The sequence below is a fragment of the Drosophila virilis genome, chromosome 3 (assembly GCF_030788295.1).
Source record: "Drosophila virilis strain 15010-1051.87 chromosome 3, Dvir_AGI_RSII-ME, whole genome shotgun sequence".
Taxonomy (NCBI): domain Eukaryota; kingdom Metazoa; phylum Arthropoda; class Insecta; order Diptera; family Drosophilidae; genus Drosophila; species Drosophila virilis.
In genome coordinates this window covers 26,209,709-26,228,235 of record NC_091545.1, presented here as the reverse complement: position 1 = coordinate 26,228,235, position 18,527 = coordinate 26,209,709, and the positions used below count along the sequence as shown (strand labels likewise).

The 18,527-nt window shown below is 39.8% G+C and overlaps 5 protein-coding genes across 6 annotated transcripts in view; 1 reads left to right on the top strand and 4 right to left on the bottom strand.

The window, feature by feature from the left end:
• Positions 1–3,644, top strand: part of loaf (lost and found) — a 34,416-nt gene extending 30,772 nt beyond the window's left edge. The window contains exons 4-8 of the mRNA XM_015174914.3: positions 929–1,073; positions 1,134–1,256; positions 1,313–1,471; positions 1,535–2,048; positions 2,543–3,644. Coding sequence (XP_015030400.1) covers positions 929–1,073; positions 1,134–1,256; positions 1,313–1,471; positions 1,535–1,773 — 666 coding nt within the window. The 3' untranslated portion in view covers positions 1,774–2,048; positions 2,543–3,644. The remainder of the gene's footprint in view (positions 1–928; positions 1,074–1,133; positions 1,257–1,312; positions 1,472–1,534; positions 2,049–2,542) is intronic.
• A 2,421-nt stretch (positions 3,645–6,065) lies between these two features.
• LOC6624566 (vacuole membrane protein 1) lies at positions 6,066–7,553 on the bottom strand. The gene is made up of 2 exons (XM_002048584.4): positions 7,536–7,553; positions 6,066–7,445 (listed from the first exon to the last, which is right to left on the bottom strand). The coding sequence occupies exon 2, from the start codon at positions 7,439–7,441 to the stop codon at positions 6,203–6,205; it is 1,239 nt and encodes a 412-aa protein (XP_002048620.2). The 5' UTR covers positions 7,442–7,445; positions 7,536–7,553; the 3' UTR covers positions 6,066–6,202.
• Positions 7,554–7,633: 80 nt separating this feature from the next.
• On the bottom strand, positions 7,634–11,296 carry sunn (sisters unbound). Its single transcript, XM_002048583.4, has 9 exons — positions 11,156–11,296; positions 10,532–11,100; positions 10,346–10,469; positions 10,020–10,246; positions 9,409–9,958; positions 8,988–9,348; positions 8,506–8,924; positions 8,067–8,443; positions 7,634–8,007 (listed from the first exon to the last, which is right to left on the bottom strand). The coding sequence occupies exons 1-9, from the start codon at positions 11,195–11,197 to the stop codon at positions 7,734–7,736; spliced, it is 2,943 nt and encodes a 980-aa protein (XP_002048619.3). The 5' UTR covers positions 11,198–11,296; the 3' UTR covers positions 7,634–7,733.
• A 456-nt stretch (positions 11,297–11,752) lies between these two features.
• On the bottom strand, positions 11,753–14,539 carry LOC6623764 (transient receptor potential cation channel protein painless). 2 transcript variants are annotated; one of them, XM_002048582.4, is made up of 3 exons: positions 14,314–14,539; positions 12,368–14,254; positions 11,753–12,298 (listed from the first exon to the last, which is right to left on the bottom strand). In XM_002048582.4, the coding sequence occupies exons 1-3, from the start codon at positions 14,506–14,508 to the stop codon at positions 11,861–11,863; spliced, it is 2,520 nt and encodes an 839-aa protein (XP_002048618.2). In that variant the 5' UTR covers positions 14,509–14,539; the 3' UTR covers positions 11,753–11,860. The 2 variants fall into 2 exon arrangements, with proteins under 2 accessions (XP_002048618.2, XP_015031565.2); XM_015176079.3 differs by having other exon boundaries at positions 14,310–14,437.
• Positions 14,540–15,761: 1,222 nt separating this feature from the next.
• Bmcp (uncoupling protein Bmcp mitochondrial) lies at positions 15,762–17,971 on the bottom strand. The gene is made up of 5 exons (XM_002048581.4): positions 17,790–17,971; positions 17,525–17,672; positions 16,812–17,228; positions 16,680–16,740; positions 15,762–16,614 (listed from the first exon to the last, which is right to left on the bottom strand). The coding sequence occupies exons 1-5, from the start codon at positions 17,854–17,856 to the stop codon at positions 16,390–16,392; spliced, it is 918 nt and encodes a 305-aa protein (XP_002048617.1). The 5' UTR covers positions 17,857–17,971; the 3' UTR covers positions 15,762–16,389.
• Positions 17,972–18,527: the final 556 nt, after the last annotated feature.

The following is an 18,527-nucleotide window of genomic DNA, read 5'->3' as shown; positions in this document are numbered from 1 at the left end:
AAATGCTTTGATTCGGCGCAAGGTTAGGTTCAAGTGAATCAAAAATAAATACCAGTTCCAGGCCAAAGCCTATTCGAACTAAGCCCGTCTACTGATATCTCTATCATAGATACACCCCAGCTACTCCCAGTGGAGTCAACTGTTGGACGGGCGGAGGCTTCCAGGAATTCGAACGCAGCTCGAAGGGGACAAGAGCAGCTCCAAGGGGCTTTGGGTCAGTCTCCAAGGCTCTGATGGAACCTCACGCGCCAGATTAGCCTTCTGCCCTCCGTGATGCCGTCAACCAGCCGCCCACATTGCGGCACCTGATTTCTTTAAGCTGAGCAGTTAACTAAAGACAATTGAGCGTGGCCAATATATTAATGAATCTATGCGGAGGACGAGAGACAAAGGAAGGGAGTCCACCAAAGGCATTTCTCTGAGGTTGAGCTTGATCCTTTAAGCTTTAAAATGCGACTATCCGACCTCAATGGACCATGGCAATAATAATTTCTCTCGTAATCTCGTAGATTGTAAACAGGATTTATTTTTATAAAAGCGTTAAAAGCCAAGGGTATTAAAAAAATATAACTACACTATTCAACAAAATATTGAAATTCAATTGCAAGTATGCAAAAAGAAGGAGGGCAGGTTTGGAAATATTATTAAAGTGAGGTCCTTAACAAAATACATATGACCATTTATTTTGGTCGTAATTTGGTCGTAGACCTGAACTGAAACAAATTAAAAGAGAAACTAAAATAGTTTTGAAAAACATAAAAGATACTCATTTGAGATGAAATGTGCATTCACGAAGCCAACCTTAAGGCGCTTTGGTTTGAGCCTTGTGTTGGGCTTGCAGTCGTGCCTGCTGCTTCCCTCTTCAGCTAAGAACCAGGACAATAATAATTACAATAACAAAAAAAAATAATGTGCATTTCGTTTACAGATTGACATCTCCTGTCGCAACACGAAGAACACGGTAAATGCGATATTGACAAGGACGAACTTCGTAACGCTGAAGTACGTGACCGATGGCTGGGGCACAGATGCGAATGGTTTCAAGCTGGTGATCACATCCGTGAAGGATCCCAGTAAGTGGACGAGGGATTAGCTGATTAATTGTTTTTAACTTGTGCTCTTTACTTTTGCAGAGCACACGTGCAAGGACTTCACGTGCGCCACACGCGAATTCTGCATTAATCCCGATCTGCTGTGCGACGGCGTCAACCACTGTGGCGACAACTCCGATGAGTCCGTGCAGAATCTATGCCAGAGTAAGTGGCCAGCCTTGCGAGAGCGAAGCTTCTGCTAATTGCAAACTCTATTCCAGACGAGACGACAAGCACTGTGTTCGGCGTGGACATGACCTGGTTTGTGCTGATCGTGGTCGGAGTTTTGCTGGTGCTCAGCGCCCTCATTGTGGCCATCGCGATCTGCGTGTGCCGGCGCCAGGACGAGAATGCCGCCAACCAGAACACCGCGTTGCAGCGTAAGTATAGCTCGCACAGCCTGCACCATTTAACTATTATAATGCTCGATCCGTTTGTTGCAGTGCATCACAATGCGGAGACGAACGGCTCGTCGAAGCATCTGCATTACCATGGCGTCGGCATGGGCATGGGGATAGGCGTTGGCGGCACGCTGACCAGAGAGCACACACAATTGCCGCCGGTGTCGGGAAACTGGCATCACCCTGCGGGACCATCCGGGTACCACCGCATTCCACACAATTACTTGAAGATGGCCACCAAAGTCCGTCCCATTTGGTGCTTGGCAAATTCCGTCAATTAGGTCAAGATCTTTCACAAAACTCAACCGGGCACAGCCAGACGAACATCGCTGTTGCTGGCAATCATCCGAATGCCAATGCCGCTGTCGGCGCTGCTCAAAAAGATGAGTGGTTCGTTTAGGACAGCAGCAGCAGCGACTGAACTGGTTCCGGTTCAGTGAGTCACATGTGAAAGATATAGAAATGAAGAAGGAAACCAACTAAATAATTGACTTTGAGCACAATAATCTGCACTTAAATAAGTGATTTTATGGATATTTGCAGAGCATTAAATGAAGTACGTAGCCAACGACAATTCCCAAATATTCTTAAGACACCCAGAAATGAGCAGCTCTTCCGTATGTAAAGCCAGTTCAAGAAGCTATCGGTTCCAACCTCAACTTTGTTCGAGACCTTAACTTGTTGCGAATTTTAAGCAAGCCAGAGCTAATTTTCATTCAAACCTATTCAAAATGAGTAAAAACATATGTAACAGGCAGGAAAAATCATCCCCGATCCCATATGGTATATATATATATTCTTGTGCAGCATCAACAGCCGAGTTGATCTAGCCAAGTCTAACTGTCCGTCCATCTGTCCGTCCATCTGTCTGTCCGACGAAGTAGCACCTACATTGGTATACACAGATCAAGTATCTTTAAATTCAGATCTATCGCCAAATATGTTTTCATTAATGGGGAAGAAGATTCAGGGTATCCCCAAGTCCGGGACTACCCACCTAGTGACATTTTTCTTGTTTTACCGTTTTAATTGTTTTCATTCTATTTGCAGGACTGTTTGACTTATATTAAACAACAAGAAATGTGGACATCACCGCGCAGGGTGTATATTTAAGAGATCTCTACTCGTACCCAGGCAGAATCTCGCAAGCATTGGGCAAACGTTGTGCCGTAAGGAGCACAATATTGTCGGATAACCAGTGCAATTGTATATAGCTTATATATATATATATATATATATATGAATATATAATTAAATTACATTTAATTTTTATAATTAACACGAATAGCTAAACCCGATACCAACCGAGCAAACGGCATCAAATAGACATAACAAATATTTTAGATCCTAGATATACCGCAAACCAAATGTGTAGTCTAAAAGGACTAGAGACGAGTCCTTGGCAATTTCTTGATTACAGTGCTATGTAACATAACTTTCTCCATATTCCAATTCTAATTTGTTTTATTTTTGACTCGTTTTCATTTTGGTTCTTATGTTAATTCCAACCGAACCGTGAGTAAGCATCAGCAATGAGGAAACAATCGATGGCATTTAAAAGAATTTTTAAGACCGTTGAAAGTATTAAAGCTCAATATGAAAAAGCTAAACTATAATCATTAATAAGAACATAAACGTAATACTTTCAGTGCGAACTAATGCGAATATATATATATATATAACTGAAGCCGATATTGATTTCGATTAAGGCAGATTCAGCTGCATTCGAAATACTTATAATAATATGGACACAAGAACAACATGAACAAGGGATGTAAATAATTAGTAGACAATATTTAAACAGTAAAATTAAACAACTAAAAGCAAAACAAATCTTCAACAATTCGATTCTCATACTACATAGTCTGCATTGTCTGCATGGCTTGACATAAAGCATTTACAAACTAAATACAAACAGATCCCAATATTGTGCGCAACATCAACATTAACGGACTTCAGGATCCATTTCAAATAAGCAAAAACAAGGAACCACAAACATGGCTAAATGACAAATTTTTGAGACATTAAAGGACAATACAAAAAGAAAACACACACAATTTTGCTCTTTTTGATGAAACATTTAACTGAAGAAAAAAAGCGACACAAAATACATTTTTGAGGTCAGATACACTGAAAAAAAAAAAAACAAAAATGGAGTCCGCATACATTTTTCTACAATCAAGCAAATGTAAAAAAATAAAAATAAAAAAATACAAGACAAAAATAAATATAATAAAAATAAACATTTTGCTACGAGTCGAACAAATACGATTGATATTAACTAAAAAAACTAAATAAACTAAATTAAATAAACGCAAACACTTAAAAGCAAATCAATAAATAAAATGCTTCGAAACGATTGTAGTACTTCCCGCCGTTAATATTTTTTAAAAGTACATATTAAAGTTGAATATTAATGAATAACAATAATATTACAAATTACAAAAAAAAGTCAACAAAACACAGACACAGCCCCAGCTGCTTACGATTCGTCTTTCAGAATACTTCCATAAAACAGTTGAATACTTTTTGGTTGGAAAAGCGAGAGAGAACAAACACAAATGTTTATTAACTCTTCCTCTTTGTTCTTTTAAATACAATTAACGTACCTACATACAGATACAAATAATAATAACCAACTTGTCTAGGCGTTTGTAAGAAAATTATAAAAGCTAGCTGCAATAAATAAATAATACACGTATGTTCCACAAAAAAAAAAAAAAAAAAAAAACTAGAAGATCTTATAGCCATATATGATATATGATATATGTATATGTATTGTACGAAAATATATTTTCTCTCAAGGGGATTGTTTTTGCCGCCTTTGTATAATTTTCAATATTTCAATTACTTAAGAATTTGAATTTTATATTTTACCTTAACTTTTCGAAAGCTTTATAGAATTGTTTTTTTTTAATTCTTTTAGTTTTCTATTCTGACATTTTGGTGAACTAACATAAGTATAAAAGTAAAGAAAAGCAAAAAACAATTCATACGAATATTTATCGTAAATTATAGGCAAATGATATTATGATAACGTGAATTTTTAACCCAAAATTATAAAAGCAAATTGTATTAGGCGTCAAATTTTAGAAAAGAACCGAGAAAAATAAAATAAAGAGCAACAAATACTAAAAGAATATAACAACAAATTAATCTAAATTATTTAAAACGAATATTTAAAAGAAAAAACAAAAACAAGCAAAAATTAATCGAAAAATTGTTTTATATGCAGAAAATATTTGATGCAATACAGGAATATTAAAATCGTAAAAATAAATAAATAAATAAAATACTTAAAAGGAAATGATGCTGGTTGGGGCAAAAATGAGATGAGATATTCGTAACGATTGTGTCCGTATATGAATGTAGCTAAAATATACAACAAATACAATTTAATCCAATTAGCGAAAATTGTGCGTAACGCGAAAATCTTTCCCTGACAAATCATAAATACTTTTCACAAAATTAGTTATGATTGGAGCAGTTGCAGAAAACTGAAAGATGATCGCCACTGAGTACCATAATTAGCCCAAATTGTTTGGGAATATTTCATTTTCAATTTGTAAATGTTCAAATGTGTTGAATATATTTTCAAAGCTCTCTTTATCACACTATCTCTCTCTCTCTGTTTTTCTCTGTCTGTCTCTCTCTCTCTCTCTCTCTCTATTGAATAGACTCTGCCGCAAATAGTTAAACTTTACGTCTGTTTGTATGTATATGTATGTATGTACTTAGATATTAAAGCTCTATAATAAAACGCTCCCAATAAGTACTAATTGTCATCTTGTATAACTATCAGCAATATAGTACGACCGTTTTGACAAAAAAATTAAGAAATTCAATTGAATCATCGTACACAAATCGAATGTTTCTTATTATTTGAATATTCATACCATAAATTGTAAACATTTATACTAAGTATTCATCCATCATGTGCATCATATCAAAAAAGAAAATAATAATAATACAATATTTCGCATAATATTAGGTTCAGTTTACAGTATGAGGAATGTTCCGAGAGAGATATGCCGAACTAAACGACCCGACAGAGCAAACTAAATAGGGTATAAACGAGTAGTACTCACAAATATGGATGGTCATGCATATAAATTTGTAGTGCAAATGTTAGACGAAATTTAGCTGTAGTCGTAGGAGTGTGTGTGCATATGGGTAATATACCGAATGTAAGATGGGTGGAAAAGTACTCATGTAAGTATGGTTTTTTTTAACAGCCGTGCAACGCCGGCTACCTCGAAAAACATCATAGACTAGCGCCATATAAAGTCATGTGTACTTAGTTGAAGTCGAACCACAATTTGTAGCTTCATTTTTGATAAGCGAACGAAATGTATTAAGAAATAAATTCAATTCAAATATTACAAATAAAAATCGATTGCATTAAGTAAATGCTTAGCTTTGTGTTAAATTGCTGTTGAATGTAAATGTACAATGGATATTAAATATGATGGCATTGAATTACCTAAAAAATAATATAAAAAAAACCAACAATAGAAATGCAAATTAAAAACAGAACTTAAAAGAGATACTGAAAAATAAATAATACAACAAATTTGATTTAAATGTTTTATTTGAAACGCTCGCAACTGCCACTCCAATTGTTGCCATGGATATGGGACCCAGGCACCATCAGATCATATATTCCAAAATTATAATTGGGGCTTGGTATGGTTAGTATATGAATTGTGATTAGTCTTTGAATTCCTGAATACTTTCTTGAATTTTAGGCGAAGATTTGTGTGTCTCAGTTAAGATCTTATTGTCAGCTTTGTCAGTTTGACGCTCCTGAGCAAGTTTTTCCCTTTTCTGCAACTGCAGACGCTTGCAACGCCTTTGGGCCAGACCGCCCAGCATTGAGACCACAAAGTAGGCAACAATGACCAGCGCCAGGAGCTGAAAGAGATGCGCCACCAGGCTGAGGCCAGTGAATGGATCATCAGAGTTCGCTTTGCGGTGCATACGCTGCTTGGTCGAATTTAGGAGGCTTTGGATGGGCGCCTCGATTTTGGCACCAATCAATGGCACTTGGCCAATTGCATCAATCAGAACGCTGACCAAATCCTCACTGAAGGCCACTATCACGATCAGCTGCTGTATATTCGACTTGAAAATGGCCTTGCCGATCAGCGTGGCCACAAAGAACTTCCAGAATGGCACCAGAAAATGGCCACACGCCACGCCAGCCAGATCAAACAATGGATTTGGCACGCTGGCACACAAGAGGATGCCAAAGAAACCGATGCGCAAGACGACGCGCTCCACAAGTAGTTTGCTTTTATCGAATAGATTTAGATTGCCGGCAGATGCCTGCCTTTCATCCAGGTTCTTGCCGGACAGACGTGCTGCCCTGGCCATAAAATAGGGTGGCAGCTCACCCAGAGCGGTGCCCACGCCCCATAGCATCGTTTCGGTTCGCACCTTGGACAATATTTCCCATGTGTTTGGCAATTTATGGATGAATGGCTCCTTTGGGCAAATCTTTTGCTCCGGATAGGGCGGCACTGGAAAGTCCAATGTCTGACATTCATAGGCAGCCAATGTAACGCCAGCAATGTGTGGTCCCAAATATAGCAGAAATGTGTGCAGTCCAGTTCCAAAGCCCACCGAGGACAGCAGACCCAGACCCAACCAGTAAACGGTGAAGCCCATATTTTTCCGACAGAGCTGCATATAGGATGCATGGGGTCCCGGCATCTTATACACAATTGTTAAGATCAGCAAGCTGGCCAAAAACCGTCGATCCAGCAGTCGCACTCCAAGGCTACGCAGCATTACAAGCAGCTCCAATATGCTATATTTTAAGGTCTTCAATGGTCGCCGCCATAGCACCAGAGATTTACGCTCCAAACGTTCCGCTTCACATACTGCATCAACGGCATGGGAAGTAGCTGTACAAGCTTCAGCATTGAAAGACATCCTATTTCTCATCTCACTGAAAGCAGGAAAACAAATTGTTTGTTATTATAAATTCTTACTGACGACTGGTTGAGCATGTCTTGAAGTATATGACGCGGACACCTACCTAATTTCAACATCATTTATAAACAGTAAAAGCTATTTTTTCTCTGCTTGCTGGGCATTTCTGTTCGCCTTGTAATTCAACTGAAATTATTAACAAAGTCTCGCGACCTCAAAATTAAAAACAATTAAAATGCACAGTTCTTGAAATGTAGAATATTTTATGATTCTTAGAAATCTTCTTATCAATTAAGTTTAGGGTTTAATCGTCGTTAGTTAGTTCTAGCTGCTGTAGCGAGGAATCCTTTTGCTTTGCATTATCTGTTAAATAACTGAATGCTTCTGCCTGCCACATCGTCATAGGACCCGGCGGCTGAGGTTTCAAGCCGGACTGTAGCTCACCATGAGATACGGCCTTAGCGTGCTCATCATCGCAACGGTATTTGTATGCGCTGATCTGCTTTATAAACTTGTCCACTTCCTGGGTATCGACATCAGAGAAAGCATTCCCCTTTAGACTGCTAAGCAGTTGAGCGCTGTGCGAATATACAATTTCATTAAAGATAATAGAGAAATGTACAGGCCACATGCATACATAATAATAAAGTGGGGTTCCTCGAGTCGCAGCGTATTCACCAGCGACTGCAAATGACGCAGTGGCAAAAGATGATTACGTGGCTTTTTGGCGGCTGGTTCTGTGCGCCGCACAGACAGCCTATTCACCAATAACTGCAAAGATGCATTAAATACGTGTAATTTCAGCAACCACGCGTCCTTCAGACTAGCATGTGCATCCACAAGACGCATATGGGCAGCCAGTGCAGATGTCACACGCTGCTTATTGGATCGCTCATTGCAAACGTGCAGCTGAATGACAGACAGGTTACGTGCGTAAGTGACAATATGTCGCTTAATAAGCACAACTATTAGCTGCTCCAACTCCGGGCTTACATAATCCGGTGTTGTTGTTAGCTGCAGAAAATGAACTTTCATTACATTGACAATGCTTTGTCTCTGCGGTTATTTTGTCTTACTAATTTGTACTGCAGCAGCGGTTTCCATATGCGATTGGTAGGCAACCCAATTAGCTCACATTCGTGTAACTGACGAAAGCACAAGTGCATTTCCTGCACGTATCTCAAGGTCAGTGGCTCTTCGCATGCCTTCATGGCAAGCGTTGAATCGGAGAGTTGTGTCAACAACGTATCATAGGTGAGCGCATTCAAGGGCAAGCTGTGCTGGAGTCCAACTTGCAGCACGACAATGGCACAAAACAGGGATTTGGCTTGTGCCAAATTGTGTAAAATGTTGCATAGTTTGCGTACGCACACATCTCGCAACATCTCAGCCAGCTGCATAGACCTTGCTACGTGCTCGCGCATATCTTCCACCTGGTCACGCTCCTGATGCAACAATACCAGCATTAAGGCCAAGCACTCGTAGCCGTAAAGAGCTGCGCGGATATTTGAGGCAGATAAGAGCGTGATTAAAGATTATATAGATTAGATTGACCTACCCAAGTGCTCGTTGGCGACAACTATATGCAGCATTTGCATAGCTAGCGTTTGGTACATATCGCACACCTGGTGGCCGCGCAGCTTGTTCTGTTTGAGCAGTGAATAAAGACAGCGTACGCATTTACCATATTCCTGCAACATTTCTGGTTGAATTTCAGAATGCTCGTGCACCATGAAGTTCACAGAAATTTCAGCGTATCGGTCTTGCAAGGCTAGCGCCGCAGTTACCAATAGATGCTCATTCCCTGTCGCCTCTATCGAACGGCAGATGTTCGGGAAGAGTATTGAGTATTCGGACTCGCTAAGCGTCTCATCGTCCAGGAAGATATTCAAGCAGTGTCTCTCCAATGCACAAATCAGCTGCCAAAAAGAAAAACCAATTTCATTTCAAGCTTGTGATTAAATTAATGACAAACTCACGTTGGGCTTGTGCTGTGCCACGGCTTCAAAGTCCACTGCACTGTAGATTCCATAGATCACAGCGCGAATTTTTGGCCGTTCGGCAGAGCTCTGAACAAGATTTGGCCACTGCCGTAGCAGCTTGTGCACTTGCTGGCGGGCTATCTCCAATTCAGCATAATGCGCTGTATAATACTCAAACAGTGCACATGCAGCATGGGCAGTGAATAGGATTAACTCATCGCTCACATCTGCCGCATTGATCACATTTATATAAAACTTGAAGTGCTGCATAGGCGGAAAGGGATTTATCAGCTTCTCGAGATAGCTCTGCAGAACAGTCATAAACTGCTCATAACTGCGCCACTTTCGTACGCTACTCTGCGTCTTTATAAACGTTTCCACGATGTGCACAAGGATCTCCTGTTCCTGATACTGGCGCTGGGATAATGTTACATATAGCTCTGCGGCCAAAGAGCAAACCGTATTCGAAGCATTTGAAACGTCAAGCAATATCAACAAGATTTGCTCCAGAAAGCGGCGTGGAAAGATTTCTGTGCTGACCAAGTGGCTAAACATAAAGGCAATTAGTATGTGGGTAGTATTAAACAGTGTAAATTAATCAAACTTGCCGCTGCAGCGTCTGCAAATATTGGAGTGTTGCGCGCAATAAAGGATTCGAGTTTTTCACTTGCAGCATCTCAAATTGAATTCCCAGGTACTTGTCAGTGATCAGCTCATTGGTGAACAGACGCAAATACAGGTTACCCGATGGATCGCGCTGCTGTCCAGCCTCAAATCTATCCAGCATCGTTTCCAGAAACTGGTATGCCTGAATATAGCTGTCCTTGTTGGTCATCTGAGGGAAGAAATACAGATGATATCATATTTTTGCCAAATATTTGAAGTAAACTTGAAAACTTAAGTCTTGTGTAATCTATCAAGCATGTTGCCTTACCTCGCATCTGAAAATCCAATAGATGAAATTCAGAGCAGATTTGGTAGCCCCACAAAATACCTGAAAGTGCTCGTCAAACATGTCCAGCATGGGTTTAAGTATAAACTGACAAGTCTCTTCGTAGCTGTTAAAAATATATGTATAATAAGTAGGAGAGATCAGATCGTGAGCCAACATCGAGCTTACAATATGCCATAGCGCGCGAGCACGGCAAGGCTAAGGCAATTATCTTTGAGAAGCTCATACGTTTGCCCATAGTCGGGCAGCAGCTTAGCCAGGCCTCGGAGCAAGCTGAAGGACATTCTTGCCAGGGGCTCGCATAGAAAACGGTCGAGTTCCTTGTCTTTCAGCTGCAATTTATCTGTTATACTAAGCACCACCATTGTCCAGACGCGAATCACGCGCAAGTAGCAGAGCACGGGATTTACTAAATCATAGAATTCGCTGCCTAAGCAGGAGCTGGGTCTATCCTGGGCAGCTAGGCGCTCACAAGCTGCCAACGCCGTCGGCAACTGATCCAAAAACGAGTCGACGTTCTTCAATACAAACGGCACAACATTGAATATGTAATTTAGATTGTCTTCGCGATACGGATGGTCATACGATTGCTGGAATGCCTCGACGCTGATGTTGAATTTCAGGCCCAGCGCTCTGAAGCATTGCCCGACAAAGCCATGCGACACTTTGCCCAACCAATTGCTTGGATTGGCGGCTACAGCTCGCATCAAGCTGCACATATACTCCGTTGTCACATACTGAAACGCATAAGAACTATTTACTTGTTCAGGTAACTAAGGTATTCTCACCAACTTCAACGGTGGCGCCCGTCGATAGAGCTGTCAAGAAATCCATCAGATAAGTAATACGTGATCAAAAACACTTTCACAGATTCACCAAAAAAATCCGTTAGTTTGACTAAGGACGGCAATTTGTCGATAGGCTATTATAGTCGAAAGATTTCGATAGCCGATAATCTATTTGAATCTATCGCTAAATAAACGAATAATTGTAGGCATATACATATGTTACATATATGGAGATTTGGCAACACAGAAATTGATACATTCATCGAAAGATCGCGATAGTTGTTATTTAAATCTATCGCGAATTAAACATATAATTTCAGTCATATACATATGCAACAAGTGTGGCGATCTGCCATCACAGAAATTTATACATTTATAATCGAAAGATTGCGATAATTGATAACGTATTTGAATCTATCGAAAAATAAACAAATCATCGCTGGCATAAACATACATATATGTACATGCACGTACATTTAAGTTTTTGGAGTTTGAAAAATTTTAATTTTATTACTTTAATTTGAAATTTTTTACTAATATCCATCAGTGTCTACAAGTTCAAATATTCACTTTTTTGTGTATAATAAACAAAGCATCTATAAATCAAATAATTTGCTTGTGTTAACAGATGTGAGAGCAAAAAATATCTTACGAAATAAAAGATAACACTTGAGTTGATAAACAATTATATTAAATATTTGTATCATTATTAACATTCATTTTGCTCAGCTTTCGCTTTGCGATCAATAATCTGAAGCATCGGTGTAACCATTTTATAGCTTAACCTCAAATCGAATGGATCTTTTGGATTGCTTAATCGAGTTAATGGCTTCATTTCCACACAATTAGCGGTAATATCTGTTGCCATAGGTTTATTTATGATATTTGCTGAGCCACGCATTCCTCTGTACCTAGTTTGGAGGGGTCCTGTGCATATGACATTACCAGTTCCGCTGAAATTATCCTCCTTATTCGGAGAGACGGATACCGTCTGTGGTATGCTAGTATTTTTGATCCTTAGTAAACGATGTAAAAGCTTGCGCAAGGACTCAAGGCGACGCCAGGGCTTAGTGAGAAACACTTCATAGCAGCTTAGCAATTTAGCCTGGCAAATAAGACTATTTACTTCAGCTTGGGATTTTATAGCCTATAAGGAAAAACAAGATTAGTTATAATATGGAACATACATATATCGTAGTGCTCTCCTGCGGTATACCTGAGTATCATCAAATGCCAAGGCGCCCAATAAATTCATGAGCACTATCGAAATAACGGTAACAAACAATATGAAGAACACACAACTGAAGAAATTATTTTGGTAATCCAAGTTGCTTTCGTCGAATTCACCCGTCGACATGACAATCGTCTTGAAGATGGCTTCAAGGACATTCCTGTCGGACAGATTATGGAAGTTCAGTATATAGAAACATAGTCCAAACGATATGATCAAGATGGAGTATGGTATGCAGCTCATCAGAAAGCTCATGGATACCCTTTTGAGCATCAGTACGTGCGTGGATAGGGAAAAGTATGGCAGGTAGCCCAGAAGCTTAGTTAGTCTCAGGCCTATCAATAGAATTGTGAATGCTGCAATAATTCGTGTATTATATGTCGGAGGATTACTTTCCATAATGTCGCTAAGGACTAACATAACGATGTGGGCAACATTCAAAAATCGGCCAGTCGACCAAAATACGATACTCAACAACGAATTTATCAGCTCACAGACCACAAAATATCCGATGCCTGTCCGAGAGAGTAGACCCAAGATGGTTACGTTAGGATTAGCTGGCATACTTTTACGAAAATGTAGCAATATGTTAGCTATGGCGAGAATATTAAATATAAAGGAAGCGACAAAATAAAAGTGAAATAGAATAGATATGTTTTGCCACATAATAGTAATATATGTCCTGATAAGCGGGTGATTGAGTAAATGACGGAGCTTCCTTGATGCACCCATTGCGACAATACTCTCCAGTTCATAGTGCTCTATATTCGATCTCATATCGCTTGGCAGCTTTAGATTAGTGTAGTCCAAAACAATCGTAAAATATTTATCGGCTCGACTCATTGCGTTGACTTTTATGCACTCATCAAAATGATTCTCCAGCAGCTCCGGCCCGATGCCCTGTATGGCAATGTCCTTGGACATGCTCTTTGCGCCCAGGTAGGCCCCATGTTGGAGCAGGGCCCGTATGGCGAACTCATTGTTATATAGTATAGCATAGTGGAGTGGTGTCCTGTCAATTTTATCCGCTTCATTGACGTTCACTTGGCCGCTATCCAGAATCAGCTTAAAGCACTCCACATAGTTGCAGCGGTTATATTCGGATCGCTCGTCCAGTCTGGCAATGAGCTGATGCAGCAGCTCCAGATTTGCAGACAGCCGCAGCTTCTCGTGCTGCAGCAGCTTGGCGAGACAATAAAAATTACCGTATGCTATGGCAATCTCAACAACTGTCCTTTCATATACTTTCGATTCCTCATTAATATCAATGTCTGTTTGTAGAAGGCTGTCGAATACGGCGTGACTCCTGCATATGATGCATTCCTCGAGAAACTCCAATTTATTACGCTGATACCTGGACAGCAATTGTTCGCAACGCTCTACATTGTCATTGTGCACTTCACGAAGAAGCTGCTCGCGGATATTATCAACGCTGCCGGAAATCAAATCGCGACTCCCATCACGTACTGGCGGCAGCACCAGATGGGGCATCTGTTCCTGCAGTTCCTGCCGCACTTCCCCATCGCAGCAGCTGTCAATGTCTATGTCAACTACGTTGAGAAACAAATTGACCATTGTTTCCTTCTCTTGGTGCTCGATCTGTCTGTTCAGCAGAATACGGTGCAGCGGAGTCATGTCGTTATCGTCCGGAATGTTGGGCGAGGCACCGTACTTAAGGAGCTCTCTCATACATTCCCTTGTCTGGCTGGCATTCTCCCTGCTTAAGTTTCTCGCCAGGGCATTTAGTGGCGTCAGATCATTGTATTTGTGATTCACCGGAACTCCCTGATGCTCCAGTAGAACTTTCACATGCTCACTGTCCGTGGAATCAACAGCATAGTTAATGGCTGCCTTCTGCTTTTGCTGGTTCATCTAAAAGTGGCCATTTCATGAGTATAAGTTAAGAGTGTTTCCCAGGCCTTCCCACCTACATAATGTACACTGCATCCGGACCGTAGACAGAGCCTAATAAATTCTACACAACCGGCGGTAGACAGCGATTTCTCGTAGATGCTTATTCCGCGACCATCGCGCTCATTGGGATTGGCGCCTAAACTTAAGGCCTCTTCGAATCTTCGCGAATCCCGTTGCTCTAAAGCTCTTCCCAATTGCTGCTGCAGATCCATGACACAATATGCTTCGAGCAGTACTGTTCAAATAACGGAGCCCATATAGTTTCCGATATAATAATTTGCATTCGGATAAATATGAGTAATGCCCTTATCGACAACAAAGAAAGGGCAGTAAGAACTTCATGCCGCTGCGCATTACTCTGCTCACAGGGACCCCAGCTCTAAGGGGGATATTAATTTTCATTATTCACAAAACGAATATACTCAATTTCACATTCCGAGCAGGGTTAAGAACCGCATGGAAGCCTATAATCTATATATATAATAATGTATTACGCAGAGTAAGTCGGAATAATAATAAATTTGGCGAGTCGTAGAAACGGGGCATCCATCGATGACTTAACCATTTATTGCAAACATATTTTAACCTAATTCTAGACTAGTTAACATCTGTACGTCCTATCTATTGATAGCTTTATTTGTAAATCTAATTTAAATAGTGCCTCACTTTGCGATTCTCATCATTATCTGTATGTATGTAAATATGCGTGCATACATGTAAGTGTTTATATGTCGATATGTTTGTATATATATATACTCGGGCCTTGCCCGTGGCAAGTTTCGTGCTCTCATTCAATTACCGCATTTGAGAAATTTTTAATTAAAATAAAGAATAAAGAGCCTTAAATTGGAATGAAAGTAAAATTTCATTGCTTAGACATTTAACACACATTTTCTTAGAGCGGCGAACAACATGTTTGATAAATTTTCTCAAAGAGCTTTGAAAATGAACCTAAGACCGAACGGATGCAAAACAAAACAGTTTCCGTTTTTCGCGATTTTTTCACACTTGCGGGTGGAATTTCACAAAACCCCTTCTTAAGGTGCATCTCCATTGCACAAGGTAACTAAACTATAAGTGATCAGCTGGCAACCTGTTATGGCTTAGGCTGTGGGTTAAGCACCAATTAGTCAATCAGTCAGTCACGACAAACAGTTTTATATATAGAGATATACCCAGCATTTGCACTATATTAATAACATTCTTCTTATGTCGAGCGATAATGAGCAAATTGCAAGTAATTTAATGTGATTGTGGCAGTTTTCTGGCCCAGAACGGTTGATGTGGACCGCCATATCTGACTCTCGAAACGTTAGATTATATCATTAAATTTATATAAAATGTTTTTATATATATACATGAGTTATATGAATTCATTGTATGCATGTATGTTTTGATTAAACTAAAAAAGTTGTTGTCTTGATCGAAATTCATGTTATTTTTGCAACAACTAATAAATTAAATCTTTTTTTATGAGATTTCGATTGATCTGTTTATTTGTTTCTCGTGAACATATCGTTGTTTGGTATGTCGTATATGAATATATATATATATATATATTACTAAATGTACATATTTACAGCAAAGATTCGTGTGAAGTTCGAACTAATTCAATAAATTGTTTTGATAAATGAAATGAGTGTTAAATTATAATTTCAAACTAAACTTGCACGAGCTAAATTAAACTAGTGTTTGTCACAGTTTTCCTTAAGATTACAATATAAGTTCCTAAATGCGTTCGGCCAAATGCGATCTACAAATATAGAGCTGAGAACAGGAAATACAAGAAATTTCATTAGAAACTGAATAGCATTTTAAAGACTAGAGGTTGTATAAAGCTTGATTAAAATGCGAATACCTTAAATGCGCGCGGCCATATACTAATTAATTCAATTGTCGTTACATTTTCACTAAATGAATTCGTCCGTAAAGGAGGTTCATTCTGGCTATTAAATAGTCAACATGCAACAGGCACTTTCGTGGCTACTCCCTGACTTGATTTCATTTCAAATATGTTCCTATTTAAAAAAAGATATTTTTGGTTTGAATGCTGAATACATCTTGTACTTGATGTCTCTCGATCCTCGGCGATGCTAATATTTCTTCAGCTGCTCGTATGTGATGAAAAATATGATGTTCCAGGGGCCCATGCGTACCCAAGTCGGTATAAAGCCCTTATATAACGCAAAGAGGCCTTCGTTACGAATTGTTTGCACAGCACAGTCCAGACTTCCGCTATAAAGTTTCGCTGGTGATGCAGCTGCAGTGGCTAAGCCACCGTTCAGCACTGTCACGTGCCTCTGATTCATCAGGCGGGTCTATGGCGAAATTATTATTTAATGGTTTTTGGATTTACACACGCTTCACACTTTACTCTACTTACACGAATCACATCTATTGGAGTCGAGGCAACAGCGCTGCCCAAGCTGGCAATGAAACTCGAACTGAAAATATGGGATATATTAGTAAAATTCTTTAGATTAGAGAATTGGAAATATTTGCGTTTGCGTCTTACACAAAATGGTTGGCAACCTGATCGCCAAAAGCGCTCATCAACTGCAGCTTGCAAAAGTCATAGACTGGCAGCTCAACGGATGCAATAACCACGGCTCGCTGCGCCGTTGGCCCTACGCCGCGCCAGAGTCCGCGCACACCCTCATATTTGTATATTTCCCTGAAGCAACCGAGCAGGCCCAGTTGATCGGTTCCCTTGCCGTGCACCTGCATGCGCACCTTAAGCACATCCGTCGGATTCGCAATGGCCGATGAAATGGCGCCTGCACCCGCCGCACAAATGATGTTGCTCCAAACACGCTCACTGCCGTCATTGTCGGTCAGCAGGCCACGTTCGCTGGCCAGCTTCTTAAGCGTGTAGTAGGTGCCAAACTTGATAGTTCCATAGGTGGCCTGTCGCAGCACCGCTGGCCAAATGCTGCAACACAAGAACAAGCATTACTTATCAAATAAAAATACACATTTGTTTATGAACACAAAGTCTAAGGGGTTGCTATTGTGCTTATCATCAAGCAGGGCCAAAGTTTACTGGCCATTTCATGCGATGAAAACTTGACGGATTATAACACGAGACGATTTACATTTCATTTAGCTGGCGTTAAAGCGCTGTGCCTCGTTATCAATATGCACACAAAACAGTTTTTTACACACGCACACCAGTGTATGCAACTAGCACGTTATTGGGTCACTTCGACTGCATTCGACTTGACTTACCCTGAATACAAAGCTCTGAGTCCCTCCTCCCTTGAGATCTTTACGAATGCATCTGTCATGCCACGGTATCGTAATTGCGAAAAGGTTTGATCGATTTTCTGTCCTTGAATTTGAAGACGGGTCTTGGTTGTGTCGATTGGAAATGTGCCTGCATATAAATGGACATGTGCATGCGCATCAGACCAATGTTTGTTTACACCAGGTTCTTTTTTTTTTTTTTTTGGAACTAACCAAAATGCACAAATCATCGCCGCTCTTAACTTACCAAACTCGGCTGTTATGGACGCCAGACCGCCATAAACAAACGGCCGCCAATCCTTGACTTCGGCCATGAGCACAACAACAATTGCACCTGTTGAGTGGTTGCAATTCGTGGGTCCCGGCTCGTTATATTAACAAACAATAAAGTCACGCAACAAACATGCCGTGTCCGCGGAAAATTACATAGTGGCCTGCTAAATAATCGATATTGTGCTATGTTCGATACTATCGATATATTTACAGCGTTTTTCTTATCGATAATGAAATTTTACATACTCCTACAAAACTTTTAACTGTGTGGTTAAACAAATTCAATAAAAAATTAATTCATTAAGACGCTTATTTTTATAACTTAGTATAACCGTTAGAATAAAATGCAGCAATCGGGACATACAGCTGTTGTTTCTACATTACATCGGCTATGGGAATATTTTTCTGTTTTCTGCACATATTTTTTTCGTAACCACTAATTATTGTATTTTATAGCCTAATTCCACTGTCCACATTTCATACATATTACGAACGTTACATTGTTTTATAGTGCTAAAAATGTGGCCTGAAAGAAACACAATTGTTTAATTTTTCAAAAAATTAGGTATTCGCCCCGAATAGTTCGTGTTGCATGCGATGATTTATCGATTTGCATATCGATGTTATGATAAATATGAAAGTATCATGCCTACAAACAGCTGATACAGCAGCGAAGGTAAGCGGTAACTTTAAATTATATTTTTAAAATAGT

Bases quoted from the DNA above. Each gene is read 5' to 3' on its own strand.
- LOC6624566 (XM_002048584.4), bottom strand. From the start codon at position 7,441: ATGAGAAATAGGATGTCTTTCAATGCTGAAGCTTGTACAGCTACTTCC.
- sunn (XM_002048583.4), bottom strand. From the start codon at position 11,197: ATGGATTTCTTGACAGCTCTATCGACGGGCGCCACCGTTGAA. The intron at 11,101-11,155 runs GTTGGTGAGAAT...TATGCGTTTCAG, and splicing joins CGACGGGCGCCACCGTTGAA to TATGTGACAACGGAGTATAT. The intron at 8,925-8,987 runs GTAGGTCAATCT...ATATCCGCGCAG, and splicing joins TGTCGCCAACGAGCACTTGG to CTCTTTACGGCTACGAGTGC.
- LOC6623764 (XM_002048582.4), bottom strand. From the start codon at position 14,508: ATGGATCTGCAGCAGCAATTGGGAAGAGCTTTAGAGCAACGGGATTCG. The intron at 14,255-14,313 runs GTAGGTGGGAAG...GGCCACTTTTAG, and splicing joins CCGGATGCAGTGTACATTAT to ATGAACCAGCAAAAGCAGAA. The intron at 12,299-12,367 runs GTATACCGCAGG...TTTTCCTTATAG, and splicing joins TGGCATTTGATGATACTCAG to GCTATAAAATCCCAAGCTGA.
- Bmcp (XM_002048581.4), bottom strand. From the start codon at position 17,856: ATGGCCGAAGTCAAGGATTGGCGGCCGTTTGTTTATGGCGGTCTGGCG. The intron at 17,229-17,524 runs GTAAGTCAAGTC...CTTGTGTTGCAG, and splicing joins CTCAGAGCTTTGTATTCAGG to CATTTGGCCAGCGGTGCTGC. The intron at 16,615-16,679 runs GTAAGTAGAGTA...ATTTCGCCATAG, and splicing joins CTCCAATAGATGTGATTCGT to ACCCGCCTGATGAATCAGAG.